The sequence below is a fragment of the Globicephala melas genome, chromosome 13 (assembly GCF_963455315.2).
Source record: "Globicephala melas chromosome 13, mGloMel1.2, whole genome shotgun sequence".
Classification (NCBI taxonomy): Eukaryota; Metazoa; Chordata; class Mammalia; order Artiodactyla; family Delphinidae; genus Globicephala; species Globicephala melas.
The window spans coordinates 80,376,956-80,403,395 of record NC_083326.1 but is presented as its reverse complement, the minus strand read 5'-3'; the positions used below and the strand labels follow the sequence as shown (position 1 = coordinate 80,403,395).

The 26,440-nt window shown below is 43.8% G+C and overlaps 2 protein-coding genes across 27 annotated transcripts in view; one reads left to right on the top strand and one right to left on the bottom strand.

The window, feature by feature from the left end:
• Positions 1 to 7,053, bottom strand: part of ATXN2 (ataxin 2) — a 127,508-nt gene extending 120,455 nt beyond the window's left edge. For 18 of the 26 annotated variants that reach the window (XR_011376680.1, XR_011376679.1, XR_009566552.2 and 15 more), the window contains exon 1: positions 6,574 to 6,903. Coding sequence is in view for 13 of the 26 variants with exons in the window: in XM_060311239.2 (XP_060167222.1) it covers positions 6,574 to 6,797 (224 nt within the window). In the remaining 13 variants the exon portion in view is untranslated. Of the gene's footprint in view, positions 1 to 5,462; positions 5,614 to 6,573 lie in introns of those variants that run through there. The other 8 variants (XM_060311241.2, XM_030860333.3, XM_030860342.3 and 5 more) reach the window with 5 other exon arrangements.
• Positions 6,557 to 26,440, top strand: part of ACAD10 (acyl-CoA dehydrogenase family member 10) — a 123,367-nt gene continuing 103,483 nt past the window's right edge. Inside the window, exon 1 of the mRNA XM_060311245.2 lies at positions 6,557 to 6,798. The gene's annotated coding sequence lies outside the window, so the exon portion shown is untranslated. The remainder of the gene's footprint in view (positions 6,799 to 26,440) is intronic.

Genomic DNA, 26,440 nt, shown 5'->3' with positions numbered 1-26,440 from the left:
GACAGAACTTTCAAATACAAATAAGGTAATACTTATACAAAGACTTTCTCAATTTATTAATCTGAAGAAAGAATCTGTTTTGGACACTGGTTTAAGTACAGCTCTTATCTCTATTATAAGATAAGCAGTGTGGGCCACATTCTGTACATGTCTGTATGCCCCAAAGTGTTAAATTTCATACACACACACACACATATAAAAGAAATTCGTTTTGAGTAGAAAAGTATAGTTTAAAGATATAAAAAAACACATTAAGATATAGGTCAGGGGCTTCCCTGGTGGCGCAGTGGTTGAGAATCTGCCTGCTAATGCAGGGGACACAGGTTCGAGCCCTGGTCTGGGAAGAACCCACATGCCGCAGAGCAACTAGGCCCGTGAGCCACAATTGCTGAGCCTGCACGTCTGGAGCCTGTGCTCCGCAACAAGAGAGGCCGCGATAGTGAGAGGCCCGCGCACCGCGATGAAGAGTGTCCCCCGCTTGCCACAACTAGAGAAAGCCCTCGCACAGAAACGAAGACCCAACACAGCAAAAATAAATTAATTAATTAAACTCCTACCCCCAACATCTTCTAAAAAAAAAAAAAATCTGCCTAAGATATAGGTCAACCTGTTTCTAATCATGAGTAATGTTAGTAAAGTTATGGGATCAAAAGTGTCTACATTACAAATTCTAGATTTACGTGCTACAATCTTTCAAAAGCTTGATACCAGCTTCATATTCACTGATGAGTAAATTTTCTGACGAACACTCTCCCCCCCCCCGCTTTTTTTTTTAAAGACTAGTCCTTTGTTTTATTAATTAATTAATTTATTTTTGCTGTGTTGGGTCTTCGTTTCTGTGCGAGGGCTTTCTCTAGTTGTGACAAGCGGGGCCACTCTTCATTGCGGTGTGCGGGCCTCTCACTATCACGGCTTCTCTTGTTGCGGAGCACAGGCTCCAGACGCGCAGGCTCAGTAGTTGTGGCTCACGGGCCTAGTTGCTCCGCGGTATGTGGGAGCCTCCCAGACCAGGGCTCGAACCCGTGTCCCCTGCATTAGCAGGCAGATTCTCAACCACTGCACCACCAGGGAAGCCCCCCCCCCCGCTTTTTTTCCCTTTTGGCCACCCGCAGCATGCGGGATCCTAGTGCCCCAACCAGGGATAGAACACGTGCCCCCTGCGCTGGAAGCATAGTCTTGACCACTGGACTGCCAGGGAAGTCCCAACACATCCTTATTTTTGAAATCTAACATCTAAGGAGGTAAAAAGACCTCAAGAGGAAAGAGCAATCTACTTTTATTTTAATGACACTCTTGCTAAAATATATGGACCTCTTAAATCTTGGTATGGTTAACACTCACAGATGACCCAGATAGGCTAAAAAAAAAAAAAAGGCAAGTACTTTCAATTAAAAAAATACAGTAGCAGGTAGGCCTGTTAGTAAACTGTATCTCCACTGAAGTCACAATCATTTGAAATAGCTACAAAGAGAGAATTTTGTTTAGGCTTAACTCTTTAAAATGATATCAAAATACTATTATTATCTAGCCAAAATAGAAAATTACAATTCTAGGGAAAAAATCTTACAAAAACTTAAAATCCTTTTCAAGGTAAACACTTTGCAATGGTGAAAATAAGTACTAACACAGCTGTATCTATTTAGACAGAAAAACTCCTTAAAGCTGAAACATATGGCTATTAAATAGCTATAGTTAACATTCCCTGTGTAAAAGTATAGAAACACAGAAAATGCAAGTTTACATTTAACCAAAAAAGAAACACCATGACTGATACCATGCAACGCGTTGACTTTTCAAAATGCAAAATCTTTAAGCAACTATAGGCTTACTTTTACCTTTGTCAAAGATAAGCTATTTGTTGTAGGTTTTTGCCCAATCTTAAACAGCGTATTTTTGCTGTACACCTGAAACTAACACAACATTGTAAATCAACTATATTCCAATAAAATTTTTTTAAAGTATATTTTCTTTAGGTACTTGGGATGAAAATTAAACTGATTAGGTAAAATTAAAAAGCTCAATAGAAACACAAAAAGGTACCTCTTTTAACAACCATCTACAGTTTACCTGTGGATTAATTTGTTAATTAATCCACATAAAAGAATGAATTAGCAAGGGATGATGCAGTTCAAACCTTATAAATTACAACTGGGGCCATATGATTAATTAATTTAGGTTAAAAGCAAATGGCTAACTACCTCACGTTCAAAACTTTGCTCAAATGTTCTCTCTTCAAGAGGCTAACCCATTTAAAACTGCAACCCACTCCCTTCCCCCACACTCCCATATCATATCTTTAATCTGCTCTCCTCTAATCCTATGGCTCTTAACTAATATATACAGTTTGCTAATTTAATGTCTCATTTATTGTCTGGTTCCTCACACCGGAATGTAAACAACTGGAGGGCAGCTATCTTTCCTTTTATTCATTAATATATCCCAAGCACCTACCTCTCCATTGTACACAGATTTTCAATAAATTTATGTATTGAATGAATGTAGTTTTTTTAGGCTCTTCTATTAGAAACTTAAAGAGACAAAAATCTCACCAATATTTAAATGGAAGCATGATGAACAATTACAATGAACTGCAGCATAATTTCTAAGTTGCAATGCCTTAAGAGAAAGAAGCAGTGAAAGTACTAAGCTGAAAATTACTAAGAAAGTTTTCATTCACACTTAATCCTGTATCCAAAGAAATTCTAATACTGTATTATTTTAGGGTCTGGAATACAGTAATAGGATTATAAACCTGTATCTACATCTATCTATCTATGAATACATACACATGCAACACATATATATATATTTTAACAGGGAAGGGAACATGGAAAAGAAAGAGATACGGCTTAACCAGTGATAATTCCCAATAGTGCTATGAAATTACAAAAAAAGGTACTAAAAAATAATTTGATCTTATACTAGCAGCTAATAAAAAATACTTTTAGATGAACGAGGAAGGTTAACCAAAAAACACAAAGTTTTAGAATAAGTTCCTCAGGACTGTCATTCCTCTACGTAGCAGAAGTATCAGCACAATAGATATACCATGTATCCTCATTAATATTAAGTTACAATTTTCAAACCACCTTCACATTCATTAATTAAATCCTCAGAGAAACCAAAGTGAAAGATAAACAGGTAACTAATAAAAGCACTTAATTATGTATGCACTCGACAGTAAATGCAACTTTCCCCTTCAAAATCCCCCAAAGTGTTTGACAAACTACAAAAAACCGTTCTATAAAAGAGCCACCTTTTCAGCACTGGAAACTAACACAAGTCTTCTGAAGAGTATTATGGCACAGCTAGCAAGAGCCATAAAAAACTTGAAGACCTCTGGCCTAGTAAAACCACTCCTGGGAACTTCTCTAAGGAAATAATTAGACTGAAGCAAAAAGCTCTTAGTATAAAGATGTTTACTGCACAACCATCTATAATAGCAAAAATGTGGAAACCCAAATCCCCACAATAGAATGGTTAAGCAGAAACTTTAAAAAGAAAATTTATAATGCAGTGCTAAGAAGAAAAAAGCTGAACACAAAATAACATACACAATCACTAAAACCACATAAAAATCAAAGCAGCAAAAATAAGAATTGGATTAAGGTAAAATTACGTTCACACTTTAACACTGTGTTTACATTAATCTAAGAGAAAACAGCCACCTTCTAAAGCATATGACAATTAAAGACAATAAATTTTTGAAAGCCATGAAAATCCACTGTTGACAACAAAAAAATTCGAATATGAAATGCTGTATTATTTAAAGCAGACATGTGAGTTTCTAGACTTTCAAGAATATTTTGCTGTCTATAAACATGGCAAACCCAACGCTGCATTTTTTTAATTCACCTTTGGTCCCAGAAACACATTTGAACTGCTGATACACACAAGCATACGTGAAGAAACTCTAGAAACTGTAATTGGTTTATAAAGAACCCAGTAACAGTGATTCAAAATGGAAAGGAATTCCACAAGTACATTAACTAAAGAACATGTACAATAACAAAATTTCACACTATATGAATCCAATACATTAAACGAAACTTCACATATTCATCAAAAAGAATAAGGGCTACATACAATTTATGACTCAAAAGAACTTAAGGCAAGCAAGAATCTAAATTAATCTTAAATGTTTGTGAAGTCTCAAGGAACAAAAAAGATCTGTGGTATTAAAACATTCCAAATATTTTTGATCACTCAAGCCACTCTGGAACAAATTCTCTAATTTTTAAGCCTAAGGAAAACTGATGCAATCTAAAAACCTTAGTTTTCATTTTTAATTATTTAAACAAGTTGAATATATCTGCCAGATTTCTATCTGATCCCAAAAAGGAAAAAACAGTGCATCCTTCTTTATAAAAATTATACTTAAATTTTTTCCAAATTTTTTTGTTACTATGGATGCCACTGGAAAACGGGAACTGAAGTTACAGAATTGTATGTGGACAGAGCTGGGAAAATAAGCACTTCATTTAACTAGTTTTGATAGGTAGCAACTGTAGATGCTTCAAAGGCGAAACTGGGAGTGGGGGGCGGGGGTGGGTGGGTAGCGTAGAAGTCAAGAAAACCAGTGTTCCTGACTGTCGCACACTGAAGGCAGAACTCCTTAAAAAACCAGCTCTGGGGCCTTCCTGGTGGCCCAGAGGTTAAGAATAATCTCCCTACCAATGCAGGGGACACGGGTTCGAGCCCTGGTCGGGGAACTAAGATGCCACATGCCGCGGAGCAACTAAGCCCGTGCACCACAACTACTGAGCCTGCGCTCTAGAGCCCGCGCGCGTGCCACAACTACTGAAGCCCGTGCGCCTAGAGCCCGTGCCCCTCAACAAGCCACCGCAATGGGAAGCCCGGCACCGCAAGGAAGAGTAGCTCCCGCTCACCGCAACTAGAGAAAGCCCGCGCCTGCGCGCTGCAAAAATAAAATTTTTAAATTTATTTTTTAAAAAATCAGCTCTGAATCATCTTGATGGATAAGTTATCCTGCCATAAATGATAATTCTTTGGAAATGGATTGCTAAAAACCTGTTTTCAAAAAGAAAACTGAAAAAAAAAGAAGAAAAAAAGAGAAAACTCTGCATCAAAAAATACTCCCTTATCCCACCACCTGCTAAAGCCAGGAGGTCTACTTAAGGAGGACTCTCATCACCGAGCCTGCCAACCCCGCCTAGGCCTAAGGGGAGGCACGGTGGTGCCGGCAACACGGATGGGCTCGGGGCACAGGGGACGTGGACTGGCCTGCCCTTGGTGATCTCTGGCGGCAATCCCCAAGTTAAGGGCACTGGCCACAACGGAATGCAATCTATTGACATTTGCTGCCCCGTCTGAACACTAAGCATTTTCTTAGTTCGCGAAATGCGAACTGACAACCCCCCACCCCACGCACCCCGCACCAGGCCTCCAGAGCCAGACCCGGTCGGCTGAGGCGACGTGAGCCCCCAGTCTGTACCACAAACCTGGGTCAAAGTGAAGTGGGGGAGGCGACGCAAGTAAACACCGCATTTCTGCCTTCCGGAACCCCACCGTGCCTCCTGCTGACATCCCTCTCCTCTGGAAATTTATAAATCGGGGCAAGTACTGGGAAAAAACACACAGCGTGCCCGCCCCCTGCCGCCAACGCCCGCTACGTCCCCGGTCCGGCCTGAGCTGCCGCGCCTGGGGCCGGCCTTCGCCCACCACTATTCAAAGGCGCCTTCTCCTCCGCGGCCTCGGAACAGCAATGCGGCTCGGCCGCCACCCGCGCCAGAGAGGCCTTGCGGGGGAAGGAGGGAGGCCGGGAGGGGGTCGGGCACTCCCCCATCCCTTCCGCACGTGGGGGAGGGCGGAACGCTGCGGGAAACTGCACAGAGCCCCACGATTCCCGCGGAGCTCTGGAGCCCCCGCCGCCGCCTCAGACTTAAATGGGAAGGGCTGCGGGGGTCACTGCCCACCCACCTCCACCCGGTCCTTCGATCTCTCTCTGGGCAGAGAAGGGCGTGGGTAAGGAGACTGCACAGACCCTCATGACTCCAGCTGAGGCTGTGGCTGCCCCTTTAACAGGCGGGGGGGGGGGACACTGCCCTAACCTTACCCCCCTCCCTCGTTATTCCCAAACGGGGGAGTTGGCAAGTTTCGGGAGACAACCTAAACCTAAAGACCCTTCCACGTTAATATTTAAAGGAGGTGGGAGCGCTGCCCAAGCATCCCCCTCACTGGGGGCAGAGAAGCTTTAAAAAAGGTGATCGAGGGCTGACAATCGCCGAGACCTGTAAAGCCTCCCGAACACTTAAATGGAGAGGGGGAGGCTGCCGAGTCCTTCCATCTTGACCGTTTGAGAGAGGGGGTGGGGATGTTGCAGGAGGATGGACACCGCCTGACATTCCCAGAGGGATTCCGCGGCGCCCCCTCACCCTACCGCACCAGGCTCTAGACGCGAGCGCCACCCCCACTGAAGGCCCCCAGCCCACCCCGCCCCCCCAGCCCAGGCAGTCACGGGGCGGGGACCGCGGTGCGGGCCGCGGGGGAGGGGACGCGAGGCCCGGGCTGGTCCAGGCCCCTAAGCGTAGGGGGCAAGGGCGCGACACCCACCTGCCCAGGCCCGGCCGCCCGCCGCCTGCGCTCGCCGCCGCCACCGAGGAGGAGGAGGAGGAGGAAGCCGCGGCCGAGGACGACGAGACTGAGGAAGAGGACGGCGACGGCGCGGCGGCGGGCGACGTGAGGAGGCCGCCGCCGCCGCCGCCGCCAGGCTTGCGGGCATTGGCGGCCGCGGGCTGCTGCTGCTGCTGCTGCTGCTGCTGGGGCTTCAGCGACATGGTGAGGGGCCCATACACCGGCCCGCACGCCGGGCGGGGACAGCCGGGAGCCGGGCGCGCCGAAGAGACGCCGGAGCGCGGCGGGGAGGCGCGGGTCGGCGCGGCGGGGGGGGCACCCGGGCCGGCGAGGGGGAGAAGGAGGACGACGAAGGGGCGGGGAGGCCCGCCGAAACCGAGGAGCCGCCGGGAGCCGGGCCGGGGCGCGCCACCGCCGTTGCCGTTGCTACCAAAACAGTCTGAGGCGGAGGGAGGCGAGCGTTGCCCGGAGGGAGGGGGGCCGGGGCCGGGCGGGGGAGGGGCGGCGGAGGGATACGGTGTCGGAGCCCCGCCGCTACCGCCGCCCCGCCGCGCCGGCCGCGGGAGCGAGCGCCGCCCGGGCCACCTGGCCGCGGCGAAGCGACGAGGCTCGATGGCCGCCGCGGGGCCCCGAGGAGCTGCGGCCGCCGAGTGCATCGGGGGTCGGGCACACAGAGGTGCCGCGTGGCGACGCTGGGTGGGCGCGGAGGTGCGGAATGGGGACTCTTTACCGGAAGTCGGAAGGGTCGGGCGGAAGCAGAACGTGAGGCGGCACCGGGGCAGGGAGGGACACGTGAGGAGCGGGTGCCGCGCAGGGCCGCGTTCGCTGGGGTCGGGTGAGGGCCCGGCGCCGGCCGGCCCTGCCCGGATCCGCCCTCTTCGAGGCGGGTCTGCCCTTCGGAGAGGGAGTGTCTATGTTCGCCTGCAGGGCCAGCCTAGTGTAGCGAACCCAAACGCAGTGGTTCTGGGCGCCCCTCACCCGCGCAGCGTTCACCGTTCTCAGGCAGCTAGGAGAATCCGTGTTTGCCCCACCTGATGCAACTTCGAAAATGGACTGCAAGTGTCTTCAGGGCGGAGACTGTCTTGCTATATATAAAGCACCTGGAACACAAGCCTCCCATAGTTTTCTTTGTATCCCCGGCACCTGGCACACAGTAGGCTCTCACTGTGTCAGCCGGGTGTCAAAGACAGTCCGTCCTGTCTTCCCTTGCCAAGACCAACAGGGTAGGAATCGAACAACCTCCCGGGGCCACCCACATCTGATTACGTTTTCCCCGCTTTTCCAACCCCGGCACCACTGACCAGAAAACTCTTTTGGGTATCTGACCTTCATTTGAACCCATGTTCCTTCACTTTGAACTTCTTTTTCCTCCTTCATGAGACTCAAGAAGAAGTACATGATTGGTAGAGCTATTGGTAATGGGGTTTCCTTCGGTGGAGACAGATCTCACAAGAATGTGCGAACTTTAGACCTTGGCCCCTTTAGAAGTTTTACTTTAACTTAGCTTGGTAGCCAGCACAGTAATCCGTGTTTCTTTTCTTTCTTTCTTTTTCTTTTTTTACTGTGTTGCAATTAAATTGGAAGCGATTAGGTAACTTTTGTTTCCCTTGGTGAAGAATCTAGTTTTTTAAAAAGTGAAATTACTTCAGGAAATGATAGGGAGGAAACACCAACATGTACCTCAGTCTCCCAGAACTATCAAATAAAGGTAAAGACATAGAGAAACTTAGGAAATGATTAAGCCATGAGCCTCCAGTAGCCAAATTGAAAATCTCCTAGATAGTTGGGCAAAAATGATTATCATATTCTGCAAACAGTTGAAAAGTGGGATATCAACTTTATCTTCCATCTGAGGTAGAAAGGAGGTTGAGGAGGGAAAGAGCATTCTTTTAAGCCAACAGTTGCAAACTCCTTGAAAAATTAACCCAAAGGAAACTGAGACTAAAAAACTGGATGAGGAAAAAAAAAAAATAGAAGGACCATAATAGAAATACAATCAACTTTCTCTCGTTTAATGATTTGACAGTTAGCCATATCTGGGACCAAGGTCCCAAAATTCAATGCTAGGACCAAATTCCACAGATAGAAGGAAAAAAGAAAGTGGAATAAGAAGACCTGAAGCTGACATAGCTGAACTTGATTTCATTTATGCTGAGAAAGCTGAAGTTTTCACCTATTATTATTGAAACTATATTTTAACAGCTTTATTGAAATATATCTTACATACTATGAAATTCACCCATTTTGTGTACAATTCAGTGATTCTCCGTAAATTTGCACAGTTGTGCAACCATCACAACTAATTTCTGAACATCTCCATCACCCCCAAAAGAATCATTTTTACCCATTTGCAGTTACTCCCAGAACATCCTCAGTCCCAGCAGCCACTAATCTACCTGTCTCAGTGGATTTATCTGCTGTGTACCTTTCATATAAATGGGATTTTACAATGTGTTCTTTGCCTTCTTTCACTTGACATGTTTTTGAGGTTTATCCATGTCATAGCATGTATCAGGGTTTCATTCCTTATTATCACTGAATAGTATTCCATTGTATGGATATACTTGGATTCAACCAACCATGGATCGAAACAGAAATTTTTTTAAAAATTTTATTTATTTTATTTTTGGCTGCGTTGGGTCTTCGCTGCTGCGCGCGGGCTTTCTCTAGTTGCGGTGAGAGGGGGCTACTCTTTGTTGCGATGCGCAGATTTCTCATTGCGGTGGCTTCTCTTGTTGCAGAGCACAGGCTCTAGGTGCGCAGGCTCAGTAGTTGTGGCGCACGGGCTTAGTTGTTCCGCGGCATGTGGGATCTTCCCGGACCAGGGCTCGACCCTGTGTTCCCTGCATTGGCAGGAGGATTCTTAACCACTGTGCCACCAGGGAAGCCCGAAAAAAAATTTTTTTCTTACAGGTTTTTTTGGTTTGTTTTTGTCTTTTGTTTTGTTTGTTTTGGCCACACTGTGCGGCTTGTTGGATCTTAGTTCTCCCGCCAGGGATCGAACCCAGGCGCCTGGCAGTGGAAGTGCTGAGTCCTAACCACTAGACCGCCGGGGAGTTTCCCCCCAAAAAATTTTAATTCCCAAAAGTTCCAAAAAGCAAAACTTGAATTGGCTAAGCTCTGGCAACTATTTATATAGCATTTACGTTGTATTAGTTATTATAAGTAATCTAGAGGTGATTTAAAGTATACGGGAGAATGTATATATTTTATGTGCAAATACTACACCATTTTATACAGAGAACTTGAGCATACTCGGATTTTGGTATCCATGGGGTTCCTGGAACCAATCCCCTGAGGATACTGAGGGATGACTATACCACATTTTGTGTATCTACTCACCAGTTGGTGGACATTTTGATTGTTTCAAGTTTTGGGCTATTATGAATAATGCTGCTATGAACATTTGTAAACATATGTCTTCATGTAGACATATATTTTTATTTCTTTTGGGCAGATGCCTAGTAATGGAATGTTGGGTGATATGGTAAATTTAAATTTAACTTTTTAAAGATACTGTCAAACTCTTTTCCAAAGTGACTGTGCCATTTCATAATACATCCACACCTGGAATGTTTGAGAGTTTATCATTAAAATTTGATTTCTCAGGAGTTCCCTGGTGGCCTAGTGGTTAGGATTCTGGGCTTTCACTGCCATGCCCGGGTGCAATCCCTGGTCAGGGAACTGAGATCCCACAAGCTATGCGGTGTGGCCAAAAAAAAAAAAAAAATTTTTTTTGATTTCTGTTTTTATATTAAAATAGAAACCAAGGGAGCCTCTACTGTTGATTCTATTCTATACAGCCACCTTTTTTCTTTGTGGAAGGAGGATCACCACCCAAAATGAAGTAATATCACTTATTGCAAACCCTTCATCTGAATTCTGGATCTCTGAAGACATGGTTAACAACAACTGTGATGTCAGAGGGCTTTAGCTTTAGATGAAAATGCCGGGATAATGCACCGTAAGACAGAATGGTGTGTGGGAATTCCCTGGCAGTCCAGTGGTTAGGACTCAGACCTTCCACTTCTGGCGGCCTGGGTTTGATCCCTGGTCGGGGAACTAATCCAGCCCCCTCCAAAAAAAAGACAAAATAGCGTGGAAGGCAGCCATTAAAGTGACCCCCTATGATCCTGTTCTCCTGGTGTTCAGACCCTGTGAAATCCCCTCCACTTGAATATGAGCAAGACCTAGTGGCTTCCTTCTAACAAAAAGTTGGAAAAAATTATGGGTTTTCACTCCAGAATTAGGTTACAAAAACTGTGCCTTTTGTATTGGATTGCACATTCTCACTTGCTTTGAAGAAGGCTAGCTGCCATGTTGTGAGCTGCCCTATGGAGAGGCCTGCATGGCAAGGAACTGATGTCTCCAACCACAGTGAGAACCTGATGGACAGCAACAAGCCATGTGAGTGAGCTTGGAAGAGGATCATCCTCTAATCAAGCCTTGATATGACTCTAGCCCTGGTCAATGTACCTTATTAGGCTTTCTTAGAAACCCCGTGCCTGAGACACTCAGCTAAACTGTACCAGACTCCTAATTCTTGTTGTTTAAGTCATTACGTTTTGCAATAATTTGTTATGCAGCAATAGATAACATGGGCTTCCCCGGTGGTGCAGGGGTTGAGAATCTGCCTGCCAGTGCAGGAGACACGGGTTCGAGCCCTGGTCTGGGAAGATCCCACATGCCGCGGAGTAACTGGGCCCGTGAGCCACAAGTACTGAGCCTGCGCATCTGGGGCCTGTGCTCCGCAGCAAGAGAGGCCGCGACAGTGAGAGGCCCGCGCACTGCGATGAAGAGTGGCCCCCGCTCGCCGCAACTAGAGAAAGCCCTCGCACAGAAACGAAGACCCAACACAGCCATAAATAAATAAATAAATAGATAGATAGATAACTAATACACACAACCCCCCAAAAAGTGCATTTCCTATGATTTCTGTGTGCATTCAGAATTCTTTAAAGACAAATGCTGAAGTCAGGAACTAACATTGTATCCAATAGAAGTTGAATCTTTGAATGCTTCCCCCACCCCAAATGATTTTCAGGTAGCCGTTTAAACAAAACCAACAAGTGTCATTGGGGAGTTGTCATTGAAGACAGTAAAGAACATTGTTCTGAAAGAGTTCAGATATAGAAAAGTATTGCTTAAATACTTCAAAAATAGCTGTGGCCACTTCAACCACTATTTCAGAAATGAAAGAAGTATCAAGTGAGAAACCATATGGAGAAAGACTTTCAAACTTGGGAATCCAGTCCTGTGGATTCTATACTTGCTTTCTGATTTTCAGTGACCCTTCAATGAGCCACACGGCCCTTTAATTTTCATCATAGCAATGAGTAATCAAGTCTGAGGATTTGGAGATGAAAAAGTGATGTAGCCATGCAAAACAGAAATGGGAAGAGTGATTTGTGATCACTCAGTAACAGCAGCACACATCAGATGATCCAGTATTTCCAGCAATTCACTTTTCTGCAATCATTTCTTTTCAGCTCTCTTCATTTGAACATGCTTAATGTATGATGATACATTATTCACTCAATACTCTTGATTTCTCTTTCAAAAGCATGAAAATTAATTCAAATCAAAACTAACGTGCACCCCCCCCAAACCCATCCTCTTCAAGTTTTTGCATAGACTTGAAAAAAGAAAAAAGAGCAGATGTAATTTCAAAAATAGGACCATCGCTAATTAAACCAGTGTTTTTTTTCTAACCATGGTTACTCAGAATTCTTAGAGGCTAATCTATTTGTAGACACTCCAGGAATCCCAAAAGACTAAAGGCGATAAAAAAAAAAAGAGAAAGAAAGAAAAAAGGAAGGAAGGAAGGAAAGAAAGGAAGGAAGGAAGGAAGGAAGGAAGGAAGGAAGGAAGAAAGAGTGTGGTATGATGCTACCAGGAGGGCATTATTTACACACCTTGTGTGCAAAGTAACGACATTCCCATAGGTTTGAAAAAACTGAGGGGGGTGTGACAAAATAGGGAACACAGCAACATTATTTGAAAAGCTTTTAAATGAGCCATTTCCTCCACACAAGCACACTTCTGGTTGTTAAGTTGCTCGTTTTGTTTTACCTTGTGGGACAGAATAATAATGCAGTGACATTATTCACAAGGCAAAAGCTGGATGCCGGCTGAAATAGACACAAAAGAAAGAATTCTTTATTTTTCACTGGAAATGCTTGTGCTGTGCAGAGCCAGAAATTTAAAGAAACTCGGCCATTTGTTTTTCCTGGTTCTCCCTTTCTGTTTTCATTCACCCTCTTTTTGGGAGGTGAATTTCCTGGGCAGCCTGTTATTTCAGGGTTCACAGGTTTATGGAAAGCCAAAGATGTGAGGTATGCACCATTTGGAGAATGCAGGATGGGATTTAAAATGGATGCGTGCAGCACCGGTGACAGCTGAGCTGGCCTTTAGCATGTGATCTTGTTAGTTTGCTACAGGATACTGTGAGCCCTACAGTGGAACCCCAGAGGGATCAGACTATAATTAATACTGACATTGCGGACCTATGATCTTAGAAGAGGGACTTAGATTCTTATTTGGAAGTGGAACACATACAGACTTAACAATACCCACTGTCTTACTTAAGCTCCCATATTATCAAAACTAATTCTTTTCTATAAGGTAAGCCAGGACTTGAGAATGTTAATGATGAAAATAATTGTAGTTCCTTCTATAGCAGGTACCGTGTGCCAGTTCTGTTCTGTGTTCTTTCTGCATAATAACTCATTTAATCCTCACAACAATCCATTGACTCTTGTCAGGAGGGGAGAATTTTGCCTCGCCCTAAAGGACATTAGCAATCTTGAGAGACATTTTTGGATGTCACAATTGAAGGGGAAATGCTACTGGCATCCTGTGGGTAATGACCAGGGATGCTACTAAACACCCTACAATGCACAAGACAGCCCCCACCAGAGACTTTTCCAGCCCTAAATGTCAGTGGTGCTGAGGTTGGTTGAGAAACCCTGCATTCACCCTATGAAGTAGACAGGATTATTATATTTCCATTTGATAGATGGGGAGACTGAGGCACAGAGAGTGTAAGTCACCTTGCCTAAACTTAGACTCATTAAATGACAGAGCTGGGATTTGAGGCCAGGCAGTCTGTCTACAACATCTGGACTCTAAACCACTTTGCTATTTGAAATAGTGATGGCCCAAGCTGGCTCTCTGGGAAAATAAACTAATCTCCTTGGTTTCATCAAATGCAATCTTCTAGGGAGCTGGCACCACAGATTACTGCCTGTTTCCTGATTAGAGAAATAACTGACTATTGTAAAAGTCACCATCTGCAAGAGACAAGCTGGCACTGCCTATCAAAAGTGACACTGCACCTTCCCCTTGGCCCAATAAGGGTGAAAAGATGAATGTACAAGGATAATCACTGCAGTGTTGTTTGGAACAAAGAATAGAAACTCCATCAGCGGCAGACAGATAAATGCCTTGTAGGGTGTCCCAAATACAATGGAATATGGAATATTCTCAGCTGTTCAGTGAGAAAGACGTAGATCTTTACACTGATCTGAAAGGATCTTTAAAACCTGTTGTTAAAAAAAAGAAAAAAGGTAACTATGTGAGGTGACGGATGTGTTAATTCACTGGATTGCAGTAATCACTTTGGAAAGTCTACAAATATCAAACCATCACGTTGTACACTTTAAATATATACAATTTTATTTGTCAATTGTACCTCAAAAAAGCTGAGGAGAAGAAAGACCTGTTGGTAAGCCAAAAAGCAGAAAATTAAAAAATGAAACAAAACAACAAAACATAAATGTGTAGAATATTTTGTGTGGTATACACGCACTTGTGTTAAACGAAGGGGAAGTATGTGTGAGCGTGTGTGTGTGTGTTTGTGTGTGGGGTTTTTTTTTTACTGTGTATATATGCATACATCTAGAATATCTCTAAATGAGGCACTAAAAATTGACACTAGGGGACTAGGGACCCCTTACACTGTTTGAAAACTTATTTTACCATGCCTTTTATACCTTGTATATTACCTTTTCCAAAAAAAACAAAACAAAACATGTTAGAACATCAGTAGGAATAACTAATATTTGTATAGCACCTTGTGGTTTACAAAGCACTTTTTTTTTTTTTTTTTGCCATGCCTCGTGGCTTGTGGGAGGCCTATGGGATTGAACCCAGGGCCATAGCAGTGAAAGCACTGAGTCCTAACCACTGCACCACCAGGGAACTCCCACAAAGCCCTTTTATTTGCATTGTTTCCTTTGGCACTGACCCCGTTATAGGGATGGCAACACCAGAACAGAAAAGTGGCATGAGCTATCCAAGGTCACTCGCTGCTAACCTGCCCTTTCTCATTTCCCAAAGTAAGATCAATTACTATCTCTACCACTTGAATTTTGTTTTATTCAGCCACAAACTGCCGTTCTCAAACTCTAAGCAGTCAATCCTGGGTCACATAGAAATGGAAAAGAAAGGCTTGTTTCAGGAACTTTTCACCCCTGCATCCCTTTCTGCCACATTTGTATTGTTTTCTGCTGAAATGCCATATTGGTCAAATATAGGAGCTGCAGAAACAGGTAGAACCCTTCACTCCCACCACCCAAACAGAGTCCATCTGTATGTGGTAAGCACTTAATAAACTTCAGTTGATTTGATTTGACAGAGACTAATTCTCAGTTTATACACATTTGCTTCTTTGAGCTTGAAATGGCATATGCTTCCTATTCAGACCTGCTGATGACTACCAGCCATGGGCCACAATGATGGGGCCAACATCAAGGTCACCCCCTAATGACCCGAGCATTTCCAGGCAGTGATGGGGACGGTTGAACAGCTAGCCTTCCTTACGCACATGTCTCCATCATATGTGATTTGCCCAGTTTGCATTCACCCGCTGGATAAAGCTTCCTTCTCTTACAGTTAATAGCTTGTGATGCGGTCTTGTAGGCATTGGAGCCAAGAAACCACGAGGGGCATTTTGGGGAACTATTCTAAGTCACCAGCCTTCTGCAGGCCTGAAGGAGGTCGCAGCTGAGTCCCTATGAGAGTTGGTTTCACTCTCCTTTGATCAGGGTTCTCTTCCATTGCACATGTGGCTCATTTCTGTCCTCAGAGGGTCAATGCAGGACAAGTCTTCATGCAGCAGTAAGCAATTGACAGGCTTCTAGTATCCTGGAAATGACTCAGAAATCCTATTACTGCAATTTCTAATGATCTAGACACATGATTTTTTTTTTTAAGTTACACGAGCCTTTTAAAGAAGATTCTGAGTATTTGTGTATCAGCATTCCCTGTGTAACAAACCACCCCCAACATAGTGGCTTAAAACAATTAACTTTTTAAAATTTCTTAAAATTGTGTGGGTTGACTGAATAATTCTTCCATTCTGGGCTGGCTCGACTGGGGTTGGATGGTCTAGGATGGTCTCATTGACATGTCTGGCAGTTGGCTCTATGTCAATTGCAGATGGTAAGGACAACTTGGCCACATGTCTATCAACTGTACTCCAATTTAAAAAAGAGAAGTGAGAAATGCAAATCAAAACTACATGAGGTATCACCTCACATCGGTCCAAAAGGCCATCATCAAAAAATCTACAAACAATAAATGCTGGAGAGGATGTGGAGAAAAGGGAACCCTCTTACACTGTTGGTGGGAATACAGATTGGTACAGTCACTATGGAGAACAGTATGGAGGTTCCTTAAAAAAAGAAAAATAGAACTACCATATAACCCAGCAATCCCACTCCTGGGTGTATACCCAGAGAAAACCATAATTCAAAAAGATACATGCACCTCAATGTTCATTGCAGCACTATTTACAATAGCCAGGACATGGAAGCAACCTAAATGTCCGTCAACAGAGGAATGGATAAAGATGATGTGGTACATATCTACAATGGAATATTACTCAGCTATAAAAAAATGAAAGTGCGCCATTTGCAGAGTCGTAGGTGGACCTAGAGACTGTTATACAGAGTGAAGTAAGTCAGAAAGAGAAAAACAAATATCGTATATTAACACATGTATGTGGAATCTAGAAAAGTGGTATAGATGAACTTATTTACAAAGCAGAAATAGAGACAGACACAGAAGTAGAGAACAAACATGGATACCAAGAGGGGAGGAGGGGGTGGGATTGATTGGGAGATTGGGATTGACATATATACACTACTACGTATAAAATAGATAACTAATGAGAACAGACTGTATAGCACAGAGAACTCTACTTGGTGCTCTGTGGTGACCTAAATGGTAAGGAAACCCAAAAAAGAGGGGCTATATGTATACATATGGCTGCTTAACTGTGCTGTACAGCAGAAACTAACACAACATTGTAAAGCAACTATACTCCAATTAAAAAAAAAGTGGAATCATACAGATAAATAAATAAATGTGTACAATTCACTGGTTTTTAGCATATATAGAGTTGTGCAACTATCACCAGAGTATAATTTTAGAACATTTCATTGTCCCCCAAAGAAATCCAATACCCATTAGCAATCTCTCCCCATTACCTCCTTTCCCCAGCCCCTAGCGACCACTAATCTACTTTCTGACATTTGGGCTATTTCTTTTTATTGTGGTAAAATATACATAGCATAAAATTTACCATTTTAACCATTTTTAAGTGTACAGTTCAGTGGCATCAAGTACATTCACATTATTGTGCAACCATCACTGCCATTTCCCTCCAGGACTTTTTCATCATCCCAAACTGAACTCTCTGCCCATTAAACACTAACTCCCCATTTCCCCCTCCCCCGGCCCTTGGTAACCAGCAGTCTACTTTCCGTCTCTGACTTCGACTGCTTTAATACCGCATATAGATGGAATCATACAGTATTTGTCCTTTTGTGTCTGGTTTCTTTCAGTTACTATAACGTCTTCAAGGTTCATCTGTGTTGTAGCAGGTGTCAGAATTTCCTTCTCTTTTGAGGCTGAATCATTCCCCAAAGTGTGGATAAACTACATTTTAACTCGGGCTATATTATGCCAAGGTTTTCTTTGTTTGTTTTGTTTCTTTGCTTTTTTTATTTTGAGGCAATTGTAAATTCACATGCAGTTGTAAGAAAGAATACAGAGATCTCATGTACCTTTGCTCATTTTCCCCAATGGTAACATCTTGTAAAACTATAGTACGAAATCACAACTAGGATGTTGGCATTGATACAGTCGAGATACAGAACTTTACCATCACCACAATGATGCCTAATGCTGCCCTTTTTAGCCACACCTCCTTTTATCTCACCCATGGTCCCCTTACCCCTGACAGCTACTAGTCTGTTCCCCATGTCTACAAGCCTGTCATTTCATACATACATACTGTAAATCATATAGTATGTAACCCTTTGGAGTTATACCAAGGTTTGAGAGTGATTTTTTTCTAGATTGACCTCTAGTAATTGAGTAATGGACTCATTCACACTCATCTCCATCTCCTTCCAAACGAAAACTAAGAGTTAGGCTGAGCTTACGCCTCTGTATCCTACACGGCCCGGGGAGAGAGTAACACAGGAGAGGCTGTGGGGAAGGGAGAGATGACGGGGGTGGGGGTGGGGTGGGGGGGGTGGGGGTGGAGCGGCCTGTGCCTGCATGTCTCCCTCAGGGCCAAGCCCTTCTGACCTTACCCACCTCAGGCCTAAGGAGGCTTTGGGTATCCTGGCATTCAGAGCGCTGAGTGTTCTGTTCCATGTTCTGCAGGCAGACAGGAGTGACTCAGGTGAAACTGACCTGTTGGGAAAGCCCCACATAGCCAGGACTGAGGAGGCGGGTTCAAAAATCTCAACCCCCATCCAAAGCCTGGTGTTCGAGAGCTGCTCCAGCTTGGGGAGCAGCCTCTGTGGACTGCTTTTGAATAGGCTGACCTGAGCATTGTGCAAGGAGGTTCACATATTGTCGGTTGTTCTTTGTAATAGTGACACCCTCATTCGCTTCCACTGGGTGCTCCCCACTACCACCTCTACCCCCTTTATCTATTCTGCACTAATGTTGGAGTAGAATGACCAAAAATATACAGAAATTGGAACCGGCCTTTTTCATTGCAAAGGATAAGGGAGCACAAAATAACACAACCATCGTCCACTAGGAATTCATCCAACAAATAACAAGCGTTGATCTTTTGATCTATATTGATATGCTCTGCCAAGCTCTCTTCTAAGTACTTCAGATAGATGATGTCATTTATTTATTTTTATTGATTTATTCGTTTCTTTATTTTTCGCTGCAATGGGTCTTCGCTACTGCACGCGGGCTTTCTCTAGTTGCGGCGAGCGGGGGCTACTCTTCATCGCTGCGCGCCGGCTTCTCACTGCAGTGGCTTCTCTTGTTGCGGAGCACGGGCTCTAGGTACGCGAGCTTCAGTAGTTGTGGCACGTGGGCTCAGTAGTTGTGGCGCATGGACTTAGTTGCTCCGTGGCATGTGGGATCTTCCTGAACCAGGGATCAAACCCGCGCCCCCTGCAGTGGAAGCGCAGAGTCTTAACCACTGGTCTGCCAGGGAAGTCCCCAAAAATGACCATTTTAACCATATTTAAGTGTCCAGTTCAGTGACATTAAGTACATTCACATTGTTGTGCAACCATCAATACTATCTGTTTCCAGGACTTTTTCATCATCCCAAACTGACACCTGGTACCCATTTCCCCCTCCCCCAAGCTCCTAACACCCATCATTCTACTTTCTGTCTCTATGAATTTGACTACTTTAGGGACCTCATATAAGTGGAATCATACAGTATGTGACCTTCATGCTTCTTTCACTTAGCATGATGTCTTCAAGGTTCTTCCATGTTGTAGCATGTGTCAGAATTTCATTCCTTTTTAAGGCTGAATAAAATTCCATTGTGTATAATATCACAACTCACTATTTCCCTGTATTTCAGAGGAGAAAACTCAGTCGCAGAAAGGTTATGGGATGCTGAGTGTCAGATCTGAACTCCTCTGTACCCATGGACAGAGAGACATTTGCACCAAGATATTCCCTGCAGCACTGCAATAACCAAAACCAGGAACTACCTCAGTGCCCATCAGCAGGGGACCAGTTAGACACAGTGTAAGACACCCAAACAGCCGAATAGGATGCACACGTGGCAAATAATGCAGCAGCTGTATTTAGATAAATAAGGAAGGGTCTCTAGGATGTTATCAAGAGGAAAAAACAAGGTACAAAACAGTGAGTGTGGGCTGCTAACGTTAAGGTTTTCGAAAAGGTAGGGCAGGAAATAACATAAACATAAGGTCACGTGTGCCTAGGCTACCTTTGGAAGGCCACAAACTGCGAACATTGGTTGCTCCCTGGGAAGGAGGATTGGAGATTAGAAAAAAGGAGACCTGTCATTTACTGGGTACCTTTTGGCACTATTTGAATTAATTAAATACTGCCTTTTCTTACAGCTTTATTGAGGTATAACTGACATACAACAGACTGCATATATTTAAAGTGTTTCATTTGATGACCTCTGACATATATACATCTATAAAACATTGCCACAATCCAGATATGAACATATTCATCACCCTCTAAAGTTTCCTTGTGCCCTTTTGTAATCCATCCCACAGCCCAAGTATTGATTTTTTTTAAGTGAAAAAAGTAGCAATAACAACCCAAATGTCCATCAGTGGATGAATGGATAGACACAACATGGTCTACCCATGCAATGGAATAGCATTCAGCCTTAAAAAGGAAGGCTATTCTGACACAGGCCACAACATGGATGAAATTTTTTTTTTAGTTTATGGATCACTCCTCATTCTGGAGACACTTTGGTCACCTGGCTCCCTGGCCTTGACTCTCCCATGGTTCTCCCCATTCCCCCACTGGTGGCTCCTTCACTAGTCCCTCCTCACCTCCCTGACCTCTCAGCATGGACACACCCTCGGGTCAGCCCCTCCACACACCCTAGATGGTTTCTTATCCAATCACACTTAAGGCCTCAAGTACCACAAAGTCCCCGAACATTCCCGCGTTGTTTCTTCCAGCCCCGACCCCTCATGAACTCCAGGCTGCTTCCTTGACATCTCCCACTGAGATTTCTCACAGACTTCTCATACTCAGCATGTCTCCAGAGCTCAACTCTGCACGTCCCGGTTCCCCCACCTCAGGAAGCTCTACCACCACTCTTCAGCCGCTCAGGTGCACCACCACCACCACCACCAATGGACTGTCCCTGGCCTCTCTTTTGCTCACTCCCCACCCCCAGTGCCTCAGCAGATCCTGCTGGCTCCACCTTCACACATGCCCAGGATCTGCCATTTCTCCCACCTCCATCACTCACACCCTAGTCCAAGCCACCATTATCTCCCAACCTTATGGTTGCTGGGGTCTCCTGACGTGTTTCCTTGCTTCCACTCCTACCCTCATTAAGTCTCTTTTCCAAATAATGTCCAGAGCAATCCTTTAAAAGCACAAGCCATGGCGCGTGGCTCCCCTGCTAAAAATCTTCAGATGGCTCCCGTGTCACAGTAAATGCCGCATGCCTCACCTTGACTTCCAAGGTCTTAAATATCTGAACATTCACTACCTCCTCGATCTTCCACTCCTTCCACTCTTCCTCTTGCTCACCCAAGCCCAGACACACTGGCCTCCTTGAGTGTCTTTCAACCTGCCAAGGCCACCCCCGCCTCAGGGCCTGTGCATGCGCCGCTCCCTCTGGCTGGAATGTCCTTCCCTCGGGTATACATATGGCCATGCCCTTCATTCAGATCTTTGACCTCATTTTGGGTTCTTCTTACTGGAAAAGTCTTCCCTGAGCACCCTATTATATACAATTGCACCCATCTCATCACTCTGTACCCGCTTAACCTGCTACATTTTTCTTCATACCACTTATCACTACTAAATATATATTAGGTCTTTTCTTTATCATTTGTTGCCTCCCACTAGAAAGCAGGAACTTTACTGCTTGTAGTGCCTGGAACACTGCCTGACACTTAATAGATGCTCAACAAATTTTATTAAAAATAGATTTATTTTATTTATTTATTTTTGGCTGCGTTGGGTCTTCGTGGCTGCATGCGGGGTTTTTTCTAGTTGCGGCGAGCGGTGGCCACTCTTCGATGCGGTGTGCAGGCTTCTCATTGCAGTGGCTTCTCTTGTTGCGGAGCACAGGCTCTAGGCACGCGGGCTTCAGTAGTTGTGGCACGTGGACTCCGTAGTTGTGGGTCGCAGGCTCTAGAACGCAGGCTCAGTAGTTGTGGCACACAGGCTTACCTGCTCTGCGGCATGTGGGATCTACCTGGACCAGGGATTGAACCCATGTCCCCTGCATTGGCAGGCGGATTCTTAACCACTGTGCCACCAGGGAAGTCCCCTCAACAAATATTTTACTGAGTTAATGAATACTTAAATTAATGGATTTTAAATGAAGTTCTGTGTGTGTGTTTGTGGGTTGTGCTTTTTGAATGCACTCCTAGAGAACCAGGAAAATGATTGGCAAGGTAAAAAAGATATATTCATTTATCTATATCTATCTGTATAAATACAGACAACATACAGGGATTAATGGAAATGGACCCAGATATAGCTATATCTGTATGTGCATCTATATTTGTATGTATCCATATTTATATAGATAGGCAGATAAATATATGCTTTAGATAAATATTTGAGTCCATTTCCATTAAATTCTTCTGATCATGGTCAAATTAATACAAATATATGTAGCAGGTTGGCTTCTGGATTTTTTCTTTTCTTTTCTGCTTTGTTCAGTTGTAACAAGTATATCACAATTCTTTCCACTATTCTGATAGTTATTTAGGAGCCGGGTTCAAAGTTGTCAGTATAGGTTTCCACTGTTCTTCTTTTGTTGGTTTTTGTTTTTAAGCACATCTCAGTGAATTTAACCTCATAAGGGCATTTATGAGGGTATTTCCAACCTCAAATTGTTCAAAATCCAAGCCTTATTGGAATGGATGAAAGGTAGAAGCCTAGTTTTTTTTCCTTGCATACTTTTTTCTTTTTAGAAAACTCAAATGCAAGATTTTGACCCTGTTGAAATAAATATTTAGGAAATTGATGGGCACCTCTAAAATCTGTCTTGTCACTTTGCACTCACTAGGGTGGCCACATTGAAAACAATGGAAAATAACAAGTGTTGGCAAGGATGTAGAGAAATTGGGACTCTTGTACATTGCTGGTGGGAATGTAAAATGGTGGAGATGTTTTAGAAGACAGTTAGGCAGTTCCTCAAAAAGTTAAACATGGAAGTACCATATGACCCAACAATTTCATTCCTAGGTATAAACCCCCAACATTGAAAGCAGGTATTCAAAGTAATATATGTACACGCATGTTCATAACAGCACTATTCACAATAACCAAAATGTGGAACCATCTCAAATGTTCATAACTGGGTTAATGGATAAACGAAATGTAATATTCCATACCATGGAATATTATTCTGTCATAAAAAGAATCAAGTTCTGAAACATACCACCATGAATGAACCTCAAAAACATTATGCGGGGCTTCCTTGGTGGCTCAGTGGTTAAGAATCCGCCTGCCAACACAGGGGACACAGGTTCGAGCCCTGGTCCAGGAAGATCCCACATGCTGTGGAGCAACTAAGCCCGTGTGCCACAACTGTTGAGTCTGTGCTCTAGAACCCTTGAGCCACAATTCAAGAGAAGCCACCGCAATGAGAAGCCCATGCACCGCAACGAAGAGTAGCCCCTGCTCAACACAATTAGAGAAAGCCCACGCACAGCAACAAAGACCCAACACAGCCATAAATAAATAGATAGATAGACAGATAAATAAAATACCTTCCTTTAAAAAAAAAAACAGTATGCTATGTGAAAGAATCGAGACACAAGAAGCCACGTATTGGGAATTCCCTTGCGGTCCAGTGGTTAGGACTCCTAGCTTTAACTGCTGAGGGCCTGGGTTCGATCCCTGTTTGGGGAACTAAGATCCCACAAGCCACTCAGCACGGCCAAAAAAAAAAAAAAAAAGAGGCCACATATTATATGATTCCATTTCTAGGAAATATACAGAATAGGCAGATCCATAGAGGCAGAAAGCAGATTGGTGGTTGTCAGGGGCTGGGGGAAGGGGAGGTTGGGGAGTGACAGCTAGTGGGTACGGGGTTTCCTTTTGAGGTGATGAAAATGGTTTGGAACTAGACAGAGGTGGTAGTTGCACAACATTGTAAATGTACTAAATGCCTCTGAACTGTTCACTTTAAAATGGTTAATTTTATGTTATGTGAATTTCACTTCAATTAAAAGAAAAAAACCCTGTCTTTGCTTCATGTTAGATCCTTTAATTTGCATAACCTTGACTTCCATTATGAAATAGTTAGCATTTTTGCAACGACCCAGTGATAAAAAGGATTGTGTGTCGGACTTCCCTGGTGGCGCAGTGGTTGAGAGTCCGCCTGCCGATGCAGGGGACACGGGTTCGTGCCCCGGTCCGGGGAGGATCCCACATGCCGCGGAGCGGCTGGGCCCGTGAGCCATGGCCGCTGAGCCTGCGCATCCGGAGCCTGTGCTCCGCAACTGGAGAGGTCACAACAGTGAGAGGCCCGTGTACCGCAAAAAAAAAAAAAAAAAAAAAGGATTGTGTGTCTCTGTAGAGAACACAAATTACAAAATTTCTAGGGCAGAGGGGACAAAACAGAGTTCCAAGTCAGAAAGGAAACTCCATTCATCTTATTCTCCTTCTGGTAAATATATACTACTAAAGAATCTGGGACTTAATTAAGTATTAAATTTAGCTCCTCTTTCTTTGAAACATCTTCCCTATCACAGTTACTCACTCCCAGCAGACTGCCTGCAACACTCACTGTTGGTTCCTCACCAGCATCTATTCTTTTCTTTCTCCCAGATTTCATTCATGCATCTCCCTTCCCCCACACAGCTCTACGCTTCCAGGAAGCTGTCCCCAGCCCCAGAAGTGACTAATCTTAGAATAATCTATTCCCCTTACCAGTGACTGATTCAAGTATAACCATGTGACCCAAATCTCATGAATGGTATGTTAGGGGAAAGCTTGACCAGTGGTATGGTGGTTTGAAAAATATGCCCACAGATTCTCCAATATGTCTCCCTTTAAGAAGTGGAGCTTAATTCTACTCCTCTTGTGACTGGGCTGGACTTGGTGACTAGCTTCAAACAAATTGGATATGATGGAAGTGACGGTATGTTACTTCCTAGATTAGGTTATTAAAAAGACTGTGGCTTCCATCTTGGGTTGTCTCTTCCTCAGAAAACTCACTCAGGGGAAAGCCAGCTGCCATGTCATGAGGGCACTCAGACAACTTGTGGACATACCCACATGGCAAGGAGCCAAAGCCGCCTGCGACAGCCAGTGAGGAAATGAGGCCAACAAACATGTGAGCTTGAGAACAGGTGTCACCCCTATCCAGTACAACTCATACCCCTCTTCCCGAATTTAAGCCAGGACTCTCTGTTTTAAGTGGCACAAAAACCTAGCACAAACTGGTTGAGGAATGTTTTAGACTTGGGGACTCAAACGATGTCATTGGGACTTAAGTTCCTCTCCATTTCTCAGCTCTGTTATCGTCTTTGTTGACTTCATTCCCAGGTAGGTCCTCCTTCCGTGGTAGCAAAGATGGCCCCTTAAAGATCCAGGCTTCCATTCTGACCAGCTTGGCAATCCCAGAAGACAAGATTCCAGCAAAAGTCCTGGGGCCGGCACCATCACTCTGATACCAAAACCAGACAAGGATACTACAAAAAAAGAAAATTACAGACCAATATCACTGATGAATATAGATGCAAAAATCCTCAACAAAATACTAAGCAAACAATCCAACAACACATTAAAAGGATCATACACCACGATCAAGTGGGATTTATCCCAGGGATGCAAAGATTCTTCAATATGTGCAAATCATCCAATGTGATACACCATATTAACAAATTGAAGAATAAAAACCATATGATCATCTCAATAGATGCAGAAAAATCTTTTGACAACATTCAACACCGATTTATCATAAAAACTCTCCAGAAAGTGGGCATAGAGGGAACCTACCTCAACATAATAAAGACCATATACGACAAAGCCACAGCCAACATCATTCTCAATGGTGAAAAACTGAAAGCATTTCCTCTAAGATCAGGAGCAAGACAAGGATGTCCACTCTCGCCACTATTATTCAACATAGTTTTGGAAGTCCTAGCAATGGCAATCAGAGAAGAAAAAGAAATAAAAGGAATACAGATTGGAAAAGAAGAAGTAAAACTGTCATTGTTTGCAGGTGACAAGATACTATACATAGAGAATCCTAAAGATGCCACCAGAAAACTACTAGAGCTGATCAATGAATTTGGTAAAGTTGCAGGATACAAAATTAATGCACAGAAATCTCTTGCATTCCTATATACTAACAATGAAACATCAGAAAGAGAAATTAAGGAAACAATCCCATGCACCATTGCAACAAAAAGAATAAAATACCTAGGAATAAACCTACCTAAGGAGGTAAAAGACCTGTACTCAGAAAACTATAAGACACTGATGAAAGAAATCAAAGATGACACAAACAGATGGAGAGATATACCATGTTCTTGGACTGGAAGAATCAATCTTGTGAAAATGACTATACTACCCAAAGCAATCTACAGATTCAATGCAATCCCTATCAAATTACCAGTGGCATTTTTTACAGAACTAGAACAAAAAAATCTTAAAATTTATATGGAGACACAAAAGACCACAAATAGCCAAAGCAGTCTTGAGGGAAAAAAATGGAGCTGGTGGAATCAGACTCCCTGACTTCAGACTATACTACAAAGCTACAGTAATCAAGACAATATGGTACTGGCACAAAAACAGAAATATAGATCAATGGAACAGGATAGAAAGCCCAGAGATAAACCCACACACCTATGGTCACCTTATC